The sequence below is a fragment of the Phoxinus phoxinus genome (genome assembly GCF_949152265.1).
Source record: "Phoxinus phoxinus genome assembly, chromosome: 15".
NCBI classification, from domain to species: domain Eukaryota; kingdom Metazoa; phylum Chordata; class Actinopteri; order Cypriniformes; family Leuciscidae; genus Phoxinus; species Phoxinus phoxinus.
Genome location: NC_136890.1, coordinates 19299694 through 19321627, shown reverse-complemented (window position 1 = coordinate 19321627; position 21934 = coordinate 19299694). Strand labels below are relative to the sequence as shown.

General features: G+C 38.3%; 1 protein-coding gene across 4 annotated transcripts in view; it reads left to right on the top strand.

Moving 5' to 3' along the window:
- grid2 (glutamate receptor, ionotropic, delta 2) overlaps window positions 1–21934 on the top strand; it is a 394784-nt gene that overhangs the window by 10340 nt on the left and 362510 nt on the right. The window contains exon 1 of one of the 4 annotated variants that reach the window (XM_079637092.1): window positions 3763–3960. The exons of 2 other annotated variants lie outside the window; for them this stretch is intronic. Coding sequence is in view for 1 of the 2 variants with exons in the window: in XM_079637091.1 (XP_079493217.1) it covers window positions 4376–4400 (25 nt within the window). In the remaining variant the exon portion in view is untranslated. Of the gene's footprint in view, window positions 1–3762; window positions 3961–4269; window positions 4401–21934 lie in introns of those variants that run through there. One more of the 4 variants, XM_079637091.1, reaches the window with a different exon arrangement.

Genomic DNA, 21934 nt, shown 5'->3' with positions numbered 1-21934 from the left:
GGGTATGTGTGTTCATACAACCTTTTCTGCAACTGTTCATAAAGGTGAAGTGTGTCGTTTGTCACTAGCATCACCAAACGGAATTTGAAAAATAATGGCAGTTTTATGCACAATGATGTTTACAAAGCAAAGAAAAGTTCAGAACATAACAGAAATGCTCCCGACCACTAGGTGCAGATGTTCCTGAATTTGGCAAAAGTATCACATCTGATACATCTGCTTCCAGCATGATTACAGTATATGTTACTGTTCAAAAGTATAGGATCAGTAAGATGAAAAAAAAAAGTTATGCAATGCCCACCAAGGCTACAATTAAACGGTAAAAACTGTAATATTATTACAATTTAAAGTAACACTAAAATCCAGTCTTCAGTGTCACACGATTCTTCAGAAATCATTCTAATATTCTGATTTGGTACTCAAGAAACATTGTTTATTATTATCAATGATGGAAGCCATGATGCATTTTTAGAACTCTTTGATGAATAGCGAGTTGAACAATATTTTTTTTTTGTAACATATCTTTTTCAAAAATTTTATTGATTTTTATTGATTGCATCCATGCTGAATAAAAGTATTGATTTCTTTCGTTACCTATAGTTGTCCTTGCATATTAAACTAAAACAATTTTTTTATATAGCATGCTTTACCTTTAAACAGGCCAAACCTGCTCTTCTGTAAGTTATATTCGGTCAGTTGCAATTATCTTTCTAAATCATTAGCTTTACCAGCTTTCTTACACTGTGCCTCTCACCTCAGCACTGAAGCTCGTCCTACTCTTCTCTGCTGCTCTTGGTTTGATTACTTCATAAGTCTTAGCCATTTCCAAATGACCGCCTCAGTATGGGATATCTCCTCTTTAACCCCATGCTCCTACCCCAGTTTCACAGCTTTAAACAGCCCCTCTGACCTACTCGATCATCCCTTCTCATCCTCCTGGAGCCTTGAGCATCACTCTCATTTGCACTGTTTAATGCCGTGTGACCACCCAGTCAGGCCATCAGCGCTTTGGCTGGCTAGTTTGGATCTCATGTTGATTTCCCATAACTCAGTGCATGCCACTGCATCTCTGTGCATCTTTAACTACAACCTTTGACCTGTGTGAAAATGCAGTGTTTTTAGGCGTTTTCCTCAACTGGCCGAGCGTTGCTGCGTTTATGCAATTAACACATGCAAAGCGTTGCTCGTGAAGCACTCGGATCGGATGACATGGCATCGACAACGCCATATGATCAATGAAGCGTAATGACCTAAATACACTTGCAATATTAATTTGTGTCCATATTGAATATTTCAGCTGCTCAAATGTTTCACAGCACCATACTCTTTCACCTATGCTAAAAATGTCTCCTAGTAATTGTGCTGGTGAAAAGGAAAAATATAAGATCCCTACAGAGTTCAGGTCTATAAACCTTTTTCCCATCGTGTTGTAGTCTGATAATTGGCTTGGACCACCAAACCTGTGCTATTATAACCCTTTCACACGTAAGTTTAAAATATTCTAACTGACCCCCCAGCGTGAGTTTTTCAAGGCGACCGTTATTTAGAACCTGTCACTTTATCGTTTCCATGGTGACGCGTCATTGCTTGTCATGTGACACAGCGCAAACACAACACAGCGCTGAATTGAATGATGATCTGCTTTTATGTAATTTTCTCTTTTTGATTCAAAATATTCAACAATATGTTAGATATAACATGAAACACAGATATTCCGATTGTCAAATATGTGCATGTGGATGTGTTTGGTTGTTTAAACACTTTTATAATGATCGCGTTAGTTGAGCTGTATGCGCGATGGGCGGCGCCATGTTTGTTTGTGCAACAGTTCAGAGAATTTACAACACGTCAATTCCTCCACTTCTCACGAAATACATGAAAGTAAGTGGCAGGTTAACTGGGAGAAGAATAGGGTAAAATGTAAAGCTACTTACACATTGTGTATCTGATATGAATAAAACGTGTCATCTTATTATAATGGAAAGGATTATTATTGCCGCTTCCATAGACATCTGTGTGTATTTTACAAACTCAAATTCATTTTTTCTGCTAGTACTTATGTGATTTTAAATGCCTGAAACCTAAAATAAACATTATGTGGTTGAAAACACTGAATAGTTGTGATATATGACAAGCACTGAGCACGTCCGTCTCTGGCTCAGCGCCAGCCAACGCGCGAAAGCACATTTGAATTTAGCAGTTGATCACGTGATGCGCTGACCGTTCTAATCACACCGGTGTGATCGTACGCTCCAGGGACCAGCCAAGACTGATCACACCGGTGTGATCGTACGTGCGAAAGGGATAAGGGCAATTTGAGAGCTGGGTTCACCAATCTAACTGAAGATGAAGTGTTAAGAGAGAGGAGCCGAAAATTGGCAAATGGGGATAGAATGACGCATTGCTTTTCTCTTGGAGCAAAATTAGCTGTGTTTTGTGGATTGTTTGATCTGCTTGCAATGGCCTGACAGTCTGTCACACAGCCAGTCCGCCGTGCAATTTGCCAACATGTTGAGCCACCATCTACTCAGCTCTCATTTAGAGAGTTTCCCTATTCTGCTCACATTCATGTCATCTGAAAGGGAAATTGCTTTTCTTGTTATCGGATATCGCTCTTCATGCGAAGCTCGGCATAGGCGCTTATGCTTAAAGAAAACAGTCCAGTGTATTTATCATAATGACTTTAAGATTACATTGGGGTTATTATTACACCTGTATGTTACAATTAGAGGCCAGAGGCAAAAATAAAAAATAAAATCTTTGTAGGCTACATAAAGAATTTGGGGGCATCAATAGAGATTGTAGCATTCATTCATGATTCTTCATCACTGATATTAGATATGCATAGCCCACATATTATTATGTAAAAGCTGCTCCTGATATTTTCAAAGCTATTCTCTTGATAGGACTCATGCTGTTTACACCTGGAGGTCAAGGTTTTGCTGGTTAGCATGGCCCCATTCGCTCCCAATGCTGTAACTAATCTAGTCCAAAAAAGTAGCCTATTTAATTCACTGGAATGTTCAGTGTTGTATTTTTATAAAAAGTTTTATAAAACACACACACACACACACACACACACACACACACACACACACACACACACACACACACACACACACACACACACACACACACACACACACACAGAATTCGGATCGATTTTCCAGCGGAAGGAAGGCTTATAGTGATTTTACCTTTATGAAAGTTGCATTGATACATATTTTTTACATATTCATATCTACAAAACCATATTAATTTTACATATGGTTAACCAGTGTAAAATAGTCCCAATGTAAACACTTATTATAGGAGTACCATAGTGGTCCAGGATAAGACAAAAACACGGATTGGAAAATGGATTCATGATGAACTCGCTCATTATATACATTTTGTAAATTTTGAACAGAAAAAAGTTAAGGACTTTTATTTAATGCTCATTGCTCAAAACTTTTCAAGATATGACGCGACCCCCCACAGAGCTCGCTGAGGCCACCTTGTGGGCCGCGACCCCCCTGTTGGGAACCGATGCTCTATAAGCTTCAATGAAATATATCAATGAGAACATAATGTTAAAGTAGCTAGCTAGGGGTGTTGTGTAGTGATATCCTTTTTGGGTGATCGTGAATAGAACCATTTTTAAAATCACAGACCAATCGGAATCAAAGACTGGAACTAACCGTTTTATAAAACATTTTAATGCACAGGTAGTTCCAGGTCACTTTAATCACCGTTCTGAATCAATGCGCTGTTTTCATTGAAGCGCACATGCACATACGTCACTCGCACACGAGAGACCGAGAGTGAAGGAGTTCGCGCTGCGCCGCACACACAGAAACGGGACCATAGAAACTTATCAACGCTGACCTGCGACTTTTAGTAATACAATGTTTTAAAGTATTTAAACTCACAACGTCGTTGTTAATGGAGAGAGAGGCTGAACAGCGACAGCCGACACAGGTATGCACGCTTTTTTTCTCTCTCTCTCTCTCTCTCTCTCTCTCTCTCTCTCTCTCTCTCTCTCTCTCTCTCTCTCTCTCTCTCTCGATAAATAACTCAAATAAATGCCATAATTAATTCATTTATCATTATCATTTATCATTTATCATTATCATTTATCAATTATCATTAATCTTCATACATTGTTAATCGTCTGTGTCTGATTCCAGCCGTAAATGAAAATAATCGTAGGCTACATTTTAACCGCCAAAAGAACAGCAAAGATCTGGACGACACGAAGTGGATAGCTAACGTTATTCGTTAAACGTTAAATGTTAGCTATTAAATATAATTGTTTTACATCATAGCTCATAATAGTCATTAATGAAGGGTTTGGGACTGTCTGGATTCTTAAGCCATTAGAGTCATTTGTCACATGGCATTATTGGCTCAGGACTCAGGTAAGTTAACTTGTTAGCTAGTTGGTAATTCTGTTGTCCCATGATAAAATGGCAGATTTCTCAGAACGCTTAACGTTACGTCTGAGGGGTCCTGCACCAGCCAATCAAGTGCCATTGAGATGAAAGGGAAAGCTTTTTCAAGGTTTTGTAGATCTCCTTGTTTTATGTAAGCAATAAGGTACTCGAGGCTGTGCTGTAACGTTATCGTGAATAAGTCACGGCTGAAGGGCGTTTTTGCCTGCAACCCCTTCAGTCGTGACTTATTCACGAAACAGCACTTGCCTCGAGTACCTTATTGCTTTTATAAAACGGTTACCACACAATACAACTATTAAAGCCGAAAAATGTGTATCTATGCAACTTTCATGAAGTAAAATCACTAAAAGCATTCCTTCCGCTGGAAAAAAATAGTCCCTGACCGTAAACAGCAACATAAGTTATTATTTCGCCAATAGATGGCGGCAAAAGCCCCGTTCACACCGCCAGCGATTTTGTCGCTGTGTGTCGCTAGTCTCTGTACTGTGAAGTCGCTTGTGGGCGTTGGTAGTGCTGTCGCTCTAATGTTATTGGTTGACTGGACGTCTGGCCATATCTATACTAAATACCATCACAAGTGATAACTAACTTTATATTATTTTAATTTGACTAGAAATTATAGGCTCTAAAGAAACAGTGTGCTGTAGGGAGAGTGTTTTTATATTCCCATAGCAGTGTTCAGTGGATTAAATCATTTACTAGATTAACGATCGATCAAGCAACAAATTAAACTCACTCATACGGTCATAAATGATTAAAACGTCATTCGTATTTTACAAATAATACAGTTTCTTGTCTCTATAGTCAACACAATGCAGGGGGAACTGTAAAGTGAACTGCAGCAGTGCTAAACTTGCATCAAAAACGTACAACACTCGAACTATAAATGAATTAAACTCACTGAGACTGTCGACAGTTTCTTTTCCATGCATCATTTTTATTATATCCATGAATGTGGTTACAGTCAAATCATATAAAACAGTGAAATCGCCCTCGAACTCTGTCTCGCCTGCACTCGAGACAGTGACGTAACGTGAGCTCCACTGAAAGTCTTCTTTCCTATTGGTTGTCGCTCGCGAAAATCGCTTCTCATTTGCATAAAGTTGAAATTTCTGAACTTTGTCGCTTGTCTCCTGTCGCTTGACACGCCCACATTCTGTCGCCAACGGTCACTGTCGCTCGTGTCGCCGGAAGTCGCCAGCGCTCCATTGAAATGAATGGGATCTTGTCGCTTTGTCGCTGCGTGTCGCTGGCGGTGTGAACGGGGCTAAAGACTGTCTTTATGAGCGAGTCAGTCAGTAGAGAAGACTTTTACATTGAAAGGACTCAAACTTGTGATCACGGAGAAGGAAGACGCAACTGACAGATGACTATGGGCACGGGAAAACCCCTTAACTGTTAAAAGGACAAGATATTGCAGCGGACATTCAAACTGATTTTTTTTATTATGAATATATTGGACTGACCTGAAGGAAAATGCTATATCTACTGTAAATGAAGGTACACTCGCTTACTCGATCTCTCACAATACTCTATACAGCTTCAATGAACAATATCGATGACGATGAGGTCAAACATGTGTTTTTAGTTGCTAAAAGTGGTTGCTAGGGGTGTTGTGTAGTGATACATAGAACAGTTGGGTGAAGCGGTCATAGCCGTGTTTTATCGTGAATAAAACACAGCTATTGACCAATCAGAATCAATGATTGGAACTAACAGTTTTATAAATCTGCAATAATACACATTTTGACAACATAAATATTGGCTTTTACAACCACTGCACGCCGGTGGCCTACAGGAGGATGTGGGCGTAATGCAATTTCCATATGGAATCGCAGGGGGACAACAACAGATTGGAGACTGTCGCTGTTAGCAGTTCTTGCCCTTTCCAAAGCGGTGGCATTTTCGTCGGTCAGTTTGTCCCTTGTTTCCTCTGGTCAGTTCAAATTGTGCTACTTGTGTTTTTCTGTCCAGCTGGGAGGACACTGATGTGGTCTGAACTCCCGAGAGAGAGTCTGATCACAGGGCTTAAAATTGCTTTAGAGGAATCAAATAAGGCTGCTTCCTCATAGCAAAATGCACCGTCTGCTTCACCTTTATTGGATAGCCAAGGTTGCGGTCTCTTCTCTTCCCACAATGAGTCATTGAGTCACTAGCTAATCGGAATTTGAATATAAGTTCATTTGTATTGATCGCTAAATGCAGAGTTTTTGTCCGACACTTTAAACAGGGAAACCCACAGGCTGATGCAAAGCCTGGAAATACACTTTTTATTCTCCATGTGCATTGCAAATATTCCCCACCACCATCCCATGCTCTCTGACCACCCATCTTTCCACTGATAATTGGATCCTGGAAAAGCTCAGTGAGAAACTACTTTACATAACTTTCTAAATCAGAACATGGGATTCCAGTGCGCTTCGATATTGCATTTCAACTCAGTGTGAGTGGATATGAAATATTCACCTCAAAAATGACTTTAATATGGGTTATTTCTAGAAGTGTGAGGGTGGAATTTGACTGGATCTATTGGCATTAATTTCATGTAATGGCGTTTCGATGTATATGCTCGTCTGAGCTAAATCTGACATATGCAAAGTTTAGATCTTTAAACCCAGTTTATATACGGTGGTTTGATAGTTCTTAACTATATTTACATCCGTCCTTTTAATCATACATGTAAAACATCATCTAGTTCAAGCTGTGTAGAGGGTAAAAGCACAGGATTCTAATAAGATTAAAAGCTAGCTTTGCCAGGACTGTAGCAGTTGCATGGTTAATGCTTTGTAATCCCTTAGTAGTGGAAATGGAAACTTGGAATTTTTTAGTAGTTCTAAGATCAAAAGATAGAGTCGTTCCAGTTCTGCATCTAAATTCTGCTAAATGAATACTGTAGCTGAAATATATCAGGACACTTGCACTAGATCTGCTTATTAGTAAATCAAACTAAGCTACAGTGTTGGGGCGTAGCTAACAAAAAGTAGAATCACTACTACCTTAACTACATTTTCATTAGCCTGACAGTAGCTCAGCTTTTCCAATAACAAGCTACTTTATCCAACAAGTAGCACTGTAGCGTGACAACATGGTATATTGCTGTCTCATTGAGTGAACTGAAAAATACTCTATTAAAAAACTCTATCTCATACAATACTGTAGCTAGAGTTTAAAGTCCAATTCCTAGCCCAGACTCATGGGAAAAACATTTCTGAAAAATGACGTTGCTTCTTGCACATTTTTCGTTGCTTCTAGCATGTTAGTGTGTGTTTGATTTTTCCCTGAATCTTTGATCTGGCTTTTTTTTTTTTTTTTTTGGTTGTTGTACATATTGTGTCAGTTTCAAAATGAAATGTCAATGCTCTATTGCATTTGAAAATAACGTGTCGCCTACACTAAAACGTACCTGATAGTGGTAAAAAAATGGTGAAATAGGCCTACAAAAAAACATTCGCTGAGGCACCTATGCCATTTCAGAGCAAATTTATATGCCATTAAAGCCATTTGGAGCTGGTTGTTTGATGTAAACATTGAAATGTATTAGTTTACAAATCATGTGCTACGATAAGTGTATTGTGATCATAATTTAGTATTGTGCAAGCCAAGAACCCAGCAAAAATTTACTTTTTACTGTAGTTAATTTTTGTTAGTAGCTTAGCTGGGTAATTTCCCAAGTTGCTTAACTGTAGCTGAATTGTGAGATACTTGTAGCTGAAGGCTGTTTTAAAGTAGCTTCACCTACATTGCTAAGAAATAACAAGCTTTGCCAGCCCTCTTCATAGTGCTCGTCTCCCAGTCTCGACACGGGGCGAGAATTTCACAGCAATCAAAATTCAATTAAAAAGATTGTCACACAGTGATTTTGATGTTGTCAAATGTATTGATTTCCAAAGGAAATGTGTCACGAGAGACACCCGGTGGGTTGTCATCACTGTCGCTGTGATGTGCTGCTGTGCATTTCGATGTTGATGCTGAGCTTACGGTACACTGTTTGATTTTCATAGAAGTGTGTGTTGGCTGTATGAGTAATAAAATGAGAGCGAGAGCACAATATGTGGTGCATTTTATAACAGAGCAGCAGTAAAAATGATTGTGCATGTGCTCTGTTTGCAAGCATGCCTGACTGCAGTGCTCATCTTTCTTATTCCAGCATTGAAATTGTGCTTGTTGACCAAGTAAATAAGGTCCAGTCAAAGACCATCTTTTTCCAGCTACCTTCAAAGATGATTAAGTGTCTGGTCGAATAGTCATTAACCTTCGTGGTTGCAACAAGTCTTCATTATCTCAGGTGTTATGTTCTCATAAAGGGAACACAATGATTCTTTTGCAAATCACCTGAGCTTAACGGTGGTATATTACAGTAACAATAAAGTACTTTGATTTGTGTTCTGTCCTTTTAAAATGAAGAGAAATTAAATAAATATTAAACCAAGAAAACATTCAGCTCTCTGTGCTGCAGGAGCATAAATCACTCTGGCAAAGCTGAATTTTCAACAGCCATTAGAATTTTCTATTTTAATAAATTTTAAAATGTAATTTTCAGCAGCTATTACTCCAGTCTTCAGTGTCACATAATCCTTCAGAAACCACTCTAATATTCTTATTTGGTGCTCAAGAAACATTTATTATTATTATCACTGTTGAAAACAGTTGTGATTCTTAATATTTTTGTAGAAACCATCATAATTTTTTCAGAGTAGGCTATTCTTTGAATAGAATGTTCAAAAGAGTAAATTTGAATTCGATTATTTTGTAATGTAAAAGCCTTAACTGTCACTATTGATCACTTTAATGGTGTTGCACTTTATTTTACAGTATCTTACAAGTCACGTTCGAGTCAGTGTACTACTTGGGTTAAGGTTATGTTTAGGGATAGGTTAGTACCCAATTATTACCTGATTATTGTAATTATTATAATAAGTACATAGTATGTACATGGGGAACGGTACTGTAAAATAAAGTATTAGCATGCATCCTAGTACACGCTACTATGTACGTACTATAATAATAACATGCATAATTACAAGTAACTAACCCTAACCGTAACTCTGTAATAAGTACATGTAGTTACTTAAAGGTGCAGTAGGACATCTGGGAAAATGCTAATTTAGCCTGATAAAAGCGTCAGTAAAAGCATACGTCCCACTCTCCCTGCAAACCGCCGTCCAAAGCCACACCTCCTGAAAGCATGAACGTGCACAGCCAAGAAGACCAGAGACAACGTTACTGCAATACATCATGTGTCATTCACTGGTGAGAGAACTTTATAGTACAGTTAATAACAGTACTACAATACCAAACGTAAACAAATTTTTAAAAACGCTTTAGATGCAGCAAGTTTTCAAAACTCAATATGCCAGGAGTTTCACGATGAGAGTCTGCGTGTTGTTTCTGCTTGCCTGTCATTCTTGCTCTGTTTGCACAGCGTGCGTGAACGCGCTGATGACTTATGTCTGCGTGAACCGCCTGCGCAGTGGTATGCAAACACACGTTGACCGACAGGGAACACATGCTATAGGACCGAATGCAACGATTGAACAAACATTCTATGGTCTTACGCCTTTCACAGGCAAATAAATTTATAAAATACATTTAGACCGCTTAACAGAGTGATTGCTATCAGGATATTATGAGACTTTCAACCAGCATAATAAAAAAGATTCTGCAGAGAATCACAATAATACGGACCTTTAATATTACTCAGTACTGTCACCTATTAAAAAATGTTTGACCGCTAAGTAAATCTGTGGCCCAAGTAATGGTAAAAAGTAGATCATTACTATTGTAATAAGTGGAATTGTCTGTTCTGGAAGATCTCAGTGTGTGAATGAAGTATTTTTTTTCCTTATAGTTTGTGCTGTTTTCTGTCTCTTAATCTACCTGTTCTACAAGTAGAAAATTGCAGTTCTCAAGGAACACAATCTCAGGCATCATTACTCCTCTTAAGCATTCAGAACAACATGCTACGTATTAGGGTGAGATGAATCGCTCAACTTAGAAAAAGTCTGCCCCTCCATCAATAACAGTGTATAAATCATAGATGTAAAAACTTGGTTAGCTAATTTCAATCTAATTTCAGGCCTCCTACCTGAGTATGAAGAAATGCTTGATTCTTCTTTCAAAGAACAAAGTTAATCAGGAGGACAAAGACTGGGATTGATAAATGAAGAGAGCTAGAACGTAAACACAAGTCGAGCCATTTGTTTTTCTCCCCAAATCAATTTCAGAAATGCCAACTGGGCAGCTTTAGCAGGCCTCATCTCTGAGACGCATCTAAAAAAATGAAAACAATACGTTCTGATGGAGCACAGAGAAAAAGCAAACAGACTGATTTAATTATGACATCGCCTGTGGTATCTGAGGGATGATGAGCACTAATGGCTGAGCCCAGGCTCGCACGACGTGTAATCTGGGACTTGTTTGTTTATCTTTTTTCCCTACTGAGGTGACGATCTACAGTAAGCAGAGCACAGATTAATGAGATGTCATCTGATGAGATTGCCATGAGAAACCACCGGAGAGATCTGGATTTACAGTAGAGTGTAGTTGAGAGTTGAGTCAGTGTTTGCTGTGATTGAGCTTCTGTGCCTTGGATTTTGGCTGCTTTAGGGACCATGACAGGATGATGGTCTGAGGTCTTGTTGATAGTTGAGTAGCAATGTTGACCGCTATAAAGAACCGAACATATTTATACGGCGAAAAGAACAACGATATATTTATTAACAGGCTGCAGTACAAAGGAATTTTGTATTAAAAGTGTTTGTCATGCGTGAAACGATTGATGATTTAGTCAAATAAATACCTACACTATCTGTAATGATATGCCTGACATTTTTACAGTAATAATAGAATACACATTAAGTCAAAATATGGCTTAAATAGAGTGTGGATTAACATTAAAACATATTTGCTTGTTAATTTTTCACACTAGCACCAAATTCAACTTAATCATTTTTGCTATTGTCACCAGCATGTCACATTGAGCTGTAAATAATAAGTGTCTCTTTAGGGTAAGTTAAGTAAGGAATAATTGACGACAGGCCGTTGAATTATTAGAAAAATAATGCACACCCGAGGTGGTAATGCAGTCACGACGCGAAGCGGAGTGGCCGTTACACCTTGGGTGTGCATTATTTTTCTAATAATTCAACGGCCTGAAGTCAATTATTCCGCTTATACTACAGTTACCACACCTCGAAATATTGTTCAGATGATGAATTTCAAGACGTTTGTAAAGTTTTTGTCATTAAAACGCTCTTGTATGTAGGACTAATTCCTTGCGCATCTAAACTGCATGCTCCGTTGCTAATTCCAAAACGTCATTTTAGAGTTAGTAACGGAGGTCTGAGCCGCTGATAGCAGACTAAAGGCCACTTAATGCTGGACACACGTAACGACTAGAAACATTCTCTAACTGTGAATGCAGCAGATTTTAAACACCGCTGTGAACACAGACTGAACGCGCTGAACACGCGTGCATGCAGATAAGTATCAAATTACATTCATAACCGGCCTTACAGTAAGTGTGTCCCCGGCTTTATGCAGTTATTAATGCAGTTATGAGAGAGAAAGAAGCATTCGCGTCAATATTATTATTTATTTATTTATTTATTCAATTCGTTTTAATTAATTCGTTCATTCTTTTTTTTTCTATTAGTGACAGACTAGCCTAATAAATGAAACACAAAGCCCTTTTAACAAGTATAGGCCAATCAATAATTTTTTATTTTTTATATTATCTGCAGCAGGACTATCAATTTATTGAAATATTCTTTTTAATTTTCTATTGATTATATATAGGACTATATATACTTTATTTATTAAAATTAAACTGCATCTTTCCATTGATTGTGAAGTTAGACATTGAGAACTGCAGATAAAGCGCATGCGGCTGCAGTTTTCTTGTTATGAATTGTATCCTATTTTCCATTATTACAGTTGACTACGCGAAGTGATATGGAACTGTAATACGGTTAAGACCTGCCGGAACTACTTTAGCCGTGCGATTCCCTGAATATAATTGCACACCTCAGAACGTTCGTCAACCAATCAGATTCAAGCATTCAACGGCCCTGTAGTATAATTATTCATAATCAAATCTGCTGAGAAAAGAGTCCCATTGAAGCTTTTGTTTTTTACATCTTTGTTTATTCTTGCAACTTGTCATTTCATAGCCCTGGTATTGTCTTGGCAATTAAAATTAACATGTAATATACTAACATATTTCATGACACCTAATGAAGTGGGTGTGATATGACCTGTCAAAACCTTAATTATATGAAGTTCATGAAAGTTAGACATGACTTTTGAGTTTGAGAAACCAGTCTCTTTGCTGTCAACAGAAAGAAAAAAAGCATAGATGAAAGCATAACATTCTCACTGACAGATCAGTGACATCATAAGTAACCGGCTTGAAATGCTTGTCTTTTCCATCAAAGTTTATTTGTTTACAATTAAAGGCAATTTCTTTTCATCTGAATGATCTAGCAGGCATGGGACTGAATGCTTGAATGACTAATTTTGTTTGTAAGAAAGAGAGAGTGCTTTTGATTTCCATGAAGGGGAAGCGTTTGTTGTTGTTGTTGTTGTTAAAAGAAACAGGACAAAGTTTCTATACAATCAAAATGTAAAACCCACAAATTGTAAAAAAAATGTTTTAATGCACTTTAAAATGTAATGTTCAGCATTATTACTCCAGTCTTCAGTGTCACGTGATCATTCAGAAACCATTGTAATGTGCTGATTTGCTGCTCAAGAAGTTTTATTATTATTATTATCAATCTTGAAAATAGTTGCTGCTTAATATTTTTGTGGAAACTGTAATACATTTGTTACATGATTATTTGATGAATAGAAAGTTCGAAAGAACAACTTTTATTTTAAATCGATTTTTTTTGTAACATAAACGAAAATATCCAAGCCTTGGCAAGGACCGCATCATCAGAAGAGATTTCCACCATAAGATGTGTGTGTGTGTGTTGAGCTGATTCAGAGAGAAACAAAACTCTGGCGATTATCTCGCCGCTGTCATCCAGAGGGCTCACCTCAGCCCCCTTACGCCTGCGTGAAGCTCAGGTTCGGCTCTCTCGGCCCCGTGTTCTTTGATTCACCCGAGACGCCGGCGAGACGTGACCTCTTGCGTGCACTCTGTCGCTCACTGCTGCCCTACAGCAAAGCTGCACGAGGACCGCAGATTTACACCAGCGCTGTGCCAGTCTAGCTCTGCTTCATTTGATTAAAGTCTTGGCATAGGAACAAAAGGGGAGCAGATTACTCTATTGATCCAGCGAAGCTCAGCTGCTTTGCAAGGAATAGCTTAGTTCAAATACCAAACTATATACTTTGTATGCATGTGTAATGGATTTGTATTATGAGAAGAGTAACTGGAGGATGATATGTAGCGCTTAATATCACGTCTGCCTACATGTGTGCTCATTTTAACCCTCCCACATTTTTCTCTGTCTATTTTTCCTTACCACCCTCAGTAGGTCCTGAAAGCTTGGTGGAATTGTATTGAATTCTATTCTGGTCAGAGCAACGCAAGGACATTGTTGCAGCATGAGCGATGCTGATGTGGATTGAGTGTTGGCGTGTAGGTGGCGGTGCATCAACTGCACGCCCCAGCCACGGGGAATTATTTCTGTGTGCTTTCTTTCACTCTTCAGAGGGAGAACGGTGCTCACATCCTCTCCTTTTGTGATGCAAATGCAGTTTTGTCTGAAAATATGCTGCTTAAAGTGTCCTTGAGGACGGCTCCCCAGCTATGGAATGTCTTTTGTGACTGAATCGCTTTGGAGCACGACCTTGATATTAATGAAAATCACAACTCCTTAAATGCCATCATCTATTGAACGATTCAGGTGCACGCACAGATGCATTAGAATGCTTTTCATAGCGAATTTCTCTCAAGTTTTGATGCAGCCACCATCCTTTTATGTTTTTGTGAGCGAAAAGTCACCACGGTGTTGATGTACAATTAGGGGTTTTATTGTCGGAGGCCCGGGACTGTAGTTAATGACATTTATGCTTGTAGATTTTTGCATTTAGTTCTTTATTTACTGCAGTTGTAAAATGGCAGTTATCTGTGGCCCTGCTGTAAATCTAATAACATAAACGGTTGACTTTACTACGGTCCCTTATTGGCTTGCCACTGTAGAATGTTAATTTGTAGGGCGTTAGTTCTTTAATTGCCCTCATGTTTCAGTGCACTTGTCCGACTGGCACGACTAGTCGTCATATTCGGTTTGATTTTAATCACGACTGTTGAATAATGAATTTTTCCTGGAGAGCCGCTGAAGGTCAAGCGATCAAAAGTTTAACTTGTTTCATGGTTAATTAGAATCTACCTGTTGAAAACTAGTAGAGGAAATGGAGAATGAGTCATGGTGTGAAATGTATTTCCAAAGGTCTTTGCATGTTTGTTTCCTTGACTTTCTGATATGAATATCTGCTCATCGCATTTCGCATCGCAACACTGATTGAAAATCACTCGGAGGGTGAAATTAAAGTGCCACGTGTCGAATCTACCTGCTAGTAGAGGAGTGGAGGAACAGGAAGTCCCTTTGAAGAGTTCCTCCCAGGGCCTTGCATTTCTCTAGAGTGGCTGTGTTGTAAATGACAGGTGTGAAATTGCTGTGCCGTGGCTGAGGACATCCCCCACACTTCTTTTAAGACACAGTAGTGCCATTCTACTGTCCTCTGACTTCATTTACATATCTTATAGAAAACATGTAAAGAAGATTCACTGCCTGCCACACCATCATAAAAAGCAATTTCAGCCGAGTAGCTGAACCGAAGTGGATATTCTTGACTTCCTCCCAAGAAGTCGGTGCATATAAGCACAGACAGAATGTTTATGTAGATATTTTATAGGTTGCGATATAAAGGAGCATGTGATTGTGCACAATGTTTTATTTTTGGGTGTGCTACAGGGGTAGTGGATATTGATATACGTTATATAATCCAAGCAGAGAGGCAAACTGTGTTTGAGATTTCGCTATATTGAACAATCATAGAAGAGAGCAGTAAATTCTATTTTAAAACCATGAAAACAACTTGCCTTTTAATATTGTGAGTCTGGTCCTTCACATAAATTTCATTGCATTATTGTGCAAAAAACAATCATATTCTTTTTGTCTTGTTTTCCAGGACAACATCTAACCTTTCTTGCTAAGCCCTACCAATTTTAGTGAGGATTATGCTTGAAACATGGAAAAATTCAACCAGATGCACTTCATCTTGTTCCATTTTTACGTTTTCTGCTTTTACAAGCATATGTTTTGGCGGCAGCATATGGGGCGGCAGTGGCTCAGTGGTTCATGTAGGTTGTCTACAAACCAGAAGGTTGGTGGTTCTATCCCCGATTCCACCTGACCAAGTGTCGAGGTGTCCATGAGCAAGACACCTAACCGCAGCTGCTCCTGATGAGGCTGACACCGCCGTCGGTGTATGAATGAGTGAATTAATGGGTGAATGTGAGGCAATATGTAAAGAGCTTTGGTGGCCATGGGTCTGTTAAAGCACTATATAAATGCAGTCCATTTACCATATGTTTTACGGTTTTTCTTCTCATGTTAATATATCTTTTTTCATGATGCTATGTAGTATATGGACAACATTCAGTATTGAAGAACAATATACTCTGAATTTGAATTGAATTGAAATTTACAGAATTGAAATTCAACACAAATAATAGGAAATTAAGTGTTCTATTGTCTATCTGTATTTTCTCTGTACATGCCATCTATGCATAACCCTTAAAACCCCTTAAAACTTTTAGTTTTTTACTTTTAATGAATACTTTTTTCAACTTGACATTTTGACAAATTTAGTTTTTCTAGTTATAAATAACAGAATTTTAGTGGATGTCAAATTATTTTTTTTCCTTACATTTTCAAATTTAAGTTGCAATTCTGCATCCCTCATTTCAAATTTCAGTAGTTCATTTGGAATGTGAAAGGAATTCAATTCTGAATGGTGCAAAACCCTTATATGCTATAAATGGATGTGTGTTCTCATCTTCTTTTGGATTCACATATCTAATAATACTGCAAATGGCTGTAACTACAGTCCCGGCACATATTTTCTCTTACCTGAGGAATGATTTCCTGTTGTCCTCCCCCATGCCCACCTCATATCTCATTGGTGTGGAAGCCAAGACTTTTATAAATTAAAATCGAGAAAACATGTAATACCTCCACATCAGCGGTGGTGTTTTCATATATGCGCTTTGGTCGAGAGTTTTCCATTTTTCTTATTTCGCTCTTAGGCCAAATGGAGCCCTCCAACAGAGGTTACAGCGTGGGATTCTGGAATGACAAACAGGAGGGGGTGGAAGACTCCTGTGTTGAACTCTTGAGAGGACACATCGAAAACATGTTTCTGCCCTCAAGGCATGGTCCCTCGGATGGAAATTTGCGTTCGAGTGCCTCGGTGGTGACCTCGCTGAATCTCATTGGTCTTTTCTTTTAACCTCAGGAAAAAGATATTCTTGTATCGCTTGAAACAGGGAAACGATTATTTATTTATCATGAACGTCTTGACTTCTGACGCCTATGTTGTATTAAGACATTGGTCTTTGACCGATTCTTTTATAGCTGCTTCTAAAACCCAATCAGTCAGTTTTGGGAGATTTCCTCAGCGTTCGTCTGATCTCATTCCTCCGAGTGTATAAGAGCTGTTGAAGGTTAATGAGGAGCACTGGGGCGAAGAGTTTTCCAGCGGCTGTAGCCAGCAGTTTCCCAGCAGCAGATGCTCTCTTCTCAGCCTTGGCGACATGGTGGGAGGCTCCAGGCGTGGAAATCTCACTGTCCTACATAATGCATGACGAGAGATTTTTCCGAGTAAACGGGTAGTGAATTTTTTATCACAGACCAATCGGATCAGCCTCTGTCTTTCTGAAGGAAGAAACGATGGTCAAATGGCTAAAGAGTTTTAAGGATTAGCTCTTCGTATCGCGGGTCTTGAAGCTCCTGAGGTTTCTGCATAATTGAAAAGGGGTTTTGCACTAGCTGTCTAACGGCAAAACAGTTTTTTTTATTGACAAGCGTACAGATAGGGGGAAGATTAAGCACCAGTATCAGGGGAGATTGGATCTTTGCAAACCGCTGATATTTGTGTTTATACTCAAACTCTGTTTTTCATGAGTTGTCTCACAGAAAGTCTGCGTGGTAAGAATACACACAAACACACAGACTAAATCCCACCTTATATTTGTATTACCCAGTAATACCAATCGCTCGGTTCCCTTTTGATAGTGGATTACTTGCAAAATCTCCTCTTCTCTATAAATCAAAGAATACAGCGGATCAAAACAGATATTAGAGAGACTGCATCGCTGACCTTCTCTTGGGAATGTGGTTTACATGAAATGAAATGTGATCACAGCATAATCATGTCCTGTTTTAAACAACATTCTCGTCTCTTAAAAGGCACAGATGTACCCTTTCGTTGTCCTGTTGAATGAACTGTCTGTTTGATTGGTGGGCTGATTAATCAAGATTAATAACTTAAAATTATGCTTCTCTGCAGATTATCAAAATAATAAAGGTGGATTATAACTGAAAGGTTGATCTGTCCTCAATACAAGAACAATGTACATTCGGAGCAAGTTCTCACATTTTTAAATATTGTACATTTTTTAAGAACCTTTTTTTGCCGAATTGTTTTTCATAATTGTTTAACTCTTTCCCCGCCAGCGTATTAAAAAAACAAAGCGTTGTATAAATATCTGAACATCCAATGTATCAATGGAGAGAACAGAGCCTTTGCTTTAAATCAAAAACACCTGTTTTATTCTAGCTTCATACATTCTTTTTTTTATTAACACTTAAATATGGGTAAGTTAAAAAAAGGCATTTTTTTTGTCAAATACTACATTTGGATGGGATTCAGAACGATGATCATGAAAACATAGATGGGGTAGATCGAGTCCATAAACACCCCCACTGTTTGCACAGTCCAATAGCTCGTCCTGGGTCGACATTTTAACATTAGGCAGTTTAGATTTATATGTTATTTTACATATGTACATGATTACATATTCTATCGCTTGTTTCTGCATCTTCTTTGCCTGTGTTTTGTTCAGGGATGGATTTCCCGATAACGTTGTCTCTTAGCATGGTACGAAGACTCTTAACTTAGCTAAAGGTATAACATTTCTAGGCGTGTCCCCTGAACTATACCTTAGGAGGTGGCTTGAGATATACAGTGCCTTCTTACATGCGACGTTACCAGGTGCTGTCCGTGGCGGGGGTGCTGAATTGGTTTGAGAATCAATTATTCACTCATGCAGGGGCTGCTTAACTGCGTTATGTGAGAAAGCGGTGTTCTTTATAAAATAAGCACTTCAGAAATTGTTGAAATTGCAATAAAAAATAATCCAAATTGCAAACTAAATCCAACCCTGGATATTTTATATAATTTCGAAATGAGTGTGCGAATCCGCAACCTCATGCTTAAACGTATCATGCGTCAACCCACTACACCAACTGGCAGTATGCTTTCACTTTGAAAGGGCTCTGCGGACGGCGCTGTCTTTGATTTAGCACAACTATTCGCTGTATCGCTGCCATAGTTTGAGCAAACTCCCCACCACAATCATTCCCTTTAAATAGACTCCTAAGCCTTTACTGCCTAACGGTTTACCAGCTGATGTACCTTTGGATAATATAATTAAAAAGCTAACAACAATCAGTGAAATGACAATTTTATTCTTTACATGAAAACACTTGAATTAGCCTAATTGAACATTGGGTGTATTACAACTTCAGAATTATATTCGTATAGACTGAGATGTAAAGAAGCTTTTTGCAGTGGTGGCCATTAGCGGAGTGAACTGTCAACAGTGATAAGGCAAGCTAAGAGCTGTCCAGACCAACCACCTTAATATATGACTTACAGAAGGTATACTATTTAACACATGTGGGGTGACAACTTAAAGGGACCTACATTTTGATTTTCTTACCCTCTGTATGACTTACTTCTGTGAAACACAAAAGACGATATTTTGAGAAATGTTTCAGTGTTGGTTGGTTACCAAAGTTCCTCAAAATATCATCTTTTAAGTTCTACAGAAGAAAGCCATACAGATTTAGAATAACATGAGGGTGAGCAAATGTTGATAGAATGTCCGTTCTTGGGTGAACTATCCCTTTAACCTAGGTACTGTAGAACACGATCCACTAATACACTTTTTTTTCTGTAGGTGATAACTTGCCTGTTGTGCTCATACCAAAATTGTCTTTCAAATATCTCTGTATTATTCACTGCATGGAGTAAAAAGTGACAAACTGATTCCCAATAAATGTCTTTACGTTTCATATTTTAAATTCAGTTGATTAACTTAAACAGATCCTTTTTACTTGTTTTTGTAGCTGTCTATTCCCTCTTGATACCCCAATGCAACAATTAAATGTATTCATTACATCTTAGCAGTCCAATAAACACTTCTCAAATCAGGTCAAATTTAGATAGTTATTCACTCACAAGATGTGACAAGAAACAAAAATATCGCTTAACCTATTCCAATTTGAAATATATATATGATATCACATTTGTCTAATTTTGTTTGACCATATCTAGAATAACCCCTTCTTGGGGGAGAGAAAACGACAAACATTGTGTGGGGAAAATGAGAGATGTTTATATCTACCTGACCTTCACACTCTCAGTGGGAGCCAAACTGCAAATGATAAGAGTCCTCATTGTAAGAACAAGGAGAGGAAATGGAAGGAGTGAGAGAGAAGAATGAAGAGAGCACACAGTGGGAAATCGGACGTGGACGGGGGGTATGAGAGGTGCTAGAGAAAGGTTGAGTGTTGGGAGGGGGAATTCACAGCAGGCGTTTTGTCACACAATATTGGAATGAATGCCTTTTCAATTTTCAAAAGTACTTTTCATTAATTCCTATAGTTCTTAAAGGGATAGTTCCAATAAAAAAAATGAAAATAATTTCATGTACTAGGCCTACCCTCACGTTGTTCCAACCCTGGACCATTAACTTTCATTGTATGAAAGTTAAAAAAAATTATTATACAGATTTGGGTGAACTACCTCTTAAGATCCATCAAAAGAGTCATGAACTAGGTTGTTACCATAAAAGAAAAAGCACTTGTGGATGTTTGTTGATTTCCCTCTGACCCTCTTTAAAGACAGGACCACTTTAGGTACATTTTCTGTGACACTTTAATGTGTTCTGCCATATGTTTTCAAGGCTAGGTGATAAACTCTCTGTCTCAAGGACATCCAGACTCCAGACAATAAGTAATAGCATCTAGGTGGAGTACTCTTTGTTGAGCGGTCTCGCCTTGCTTTAACATGTTATTATGCCAGCTATTTCACTCCCAAGAAGAAGTCATGGAGTTTGATCTATGGCAGTAACTCATACACAGCTGGTGTGGCTGATACGAGAAGCTCTTCACCATAAGTAATGACAACATAAAGGAAATTTACCACCCTGCCACTCAGCGCTGGAGTTGGGCTCTGATATACGGACAACACCCCGATGCTAGCCCGTCCAAATGCGAGAGCTCGTGAATCACAAAGAAACAGCGGGTGTGCAAGGGGTCGGAAAGGAAGAGCAGTTTGATTTGGGGAAGAAGGAGCGGGCTTGGGCTCAGAGGTCAAGGGGAAGCATTGTGTTGGGTTTAGATTTTGTGGACATTTCCATATGTTGTTTTGCATTTCTGCCACGATCACATGTGGCTGAAGGGCAAAGTATCCTTTTTTTGGCTCTTGTTGACCTGTAAGGTTGCAAACCTTGAAATGTTTCTTTTCCAAGAAGCGATTAATCTTTCAGAGTCAATGGAGACATAAAGACAGCAGTTACCCGCTCTGGCCTCCACTATTCACCAGTCAAGTGGTCTTCTCTAAGCTTCCCACTGTGATAACAGTGACAGCTGTGCACATTGTGATGCTTTGGGTTGTAGAAAATGGAATAAGACATCTTGATGACCCAAGGCGAGTCATGTATGGTGAATTTTCATTCACAGCAGATATTGATGGCCTTTTTTAACTCTTTTTTTTTTTTCTACCTGCAAAGCTGATTCTCCATTCCCTTTAAATTTTAATTATGCAATTTTTTTTGTACTTCATGGTCAATCGCACTAATCAGTGTACTGTTTATTTCCTTTTTTAATTTTGTTATTTTGTTAATAATTTTTTTTAATGAGGGTTTAGAGTTCAATCTATGCATTTATTATTTATTGTTCATACTTTTTTTTTTGTTTGTTTACTTTAATTCCCCCTCCCTGAGATTTCTAGTTTAATTTTATTTCGTTTTTTTAGTTAAATTATTATTATTTTTTTCCATGTCTGATGGAGTTAATGCACACATTGGGATCATTGAAAATGTTTAGCGTTAAATATCTCAGTTGCAACGTATCAATGACTAAAACTTTTTTATTTATTTATTAATGTCCATTTACTTTGAATGTCCATTACATATTGTGTTTAAAGTATATTTTTATTTTTAATTTATTAGAATGCAGGTCAATGTTCAG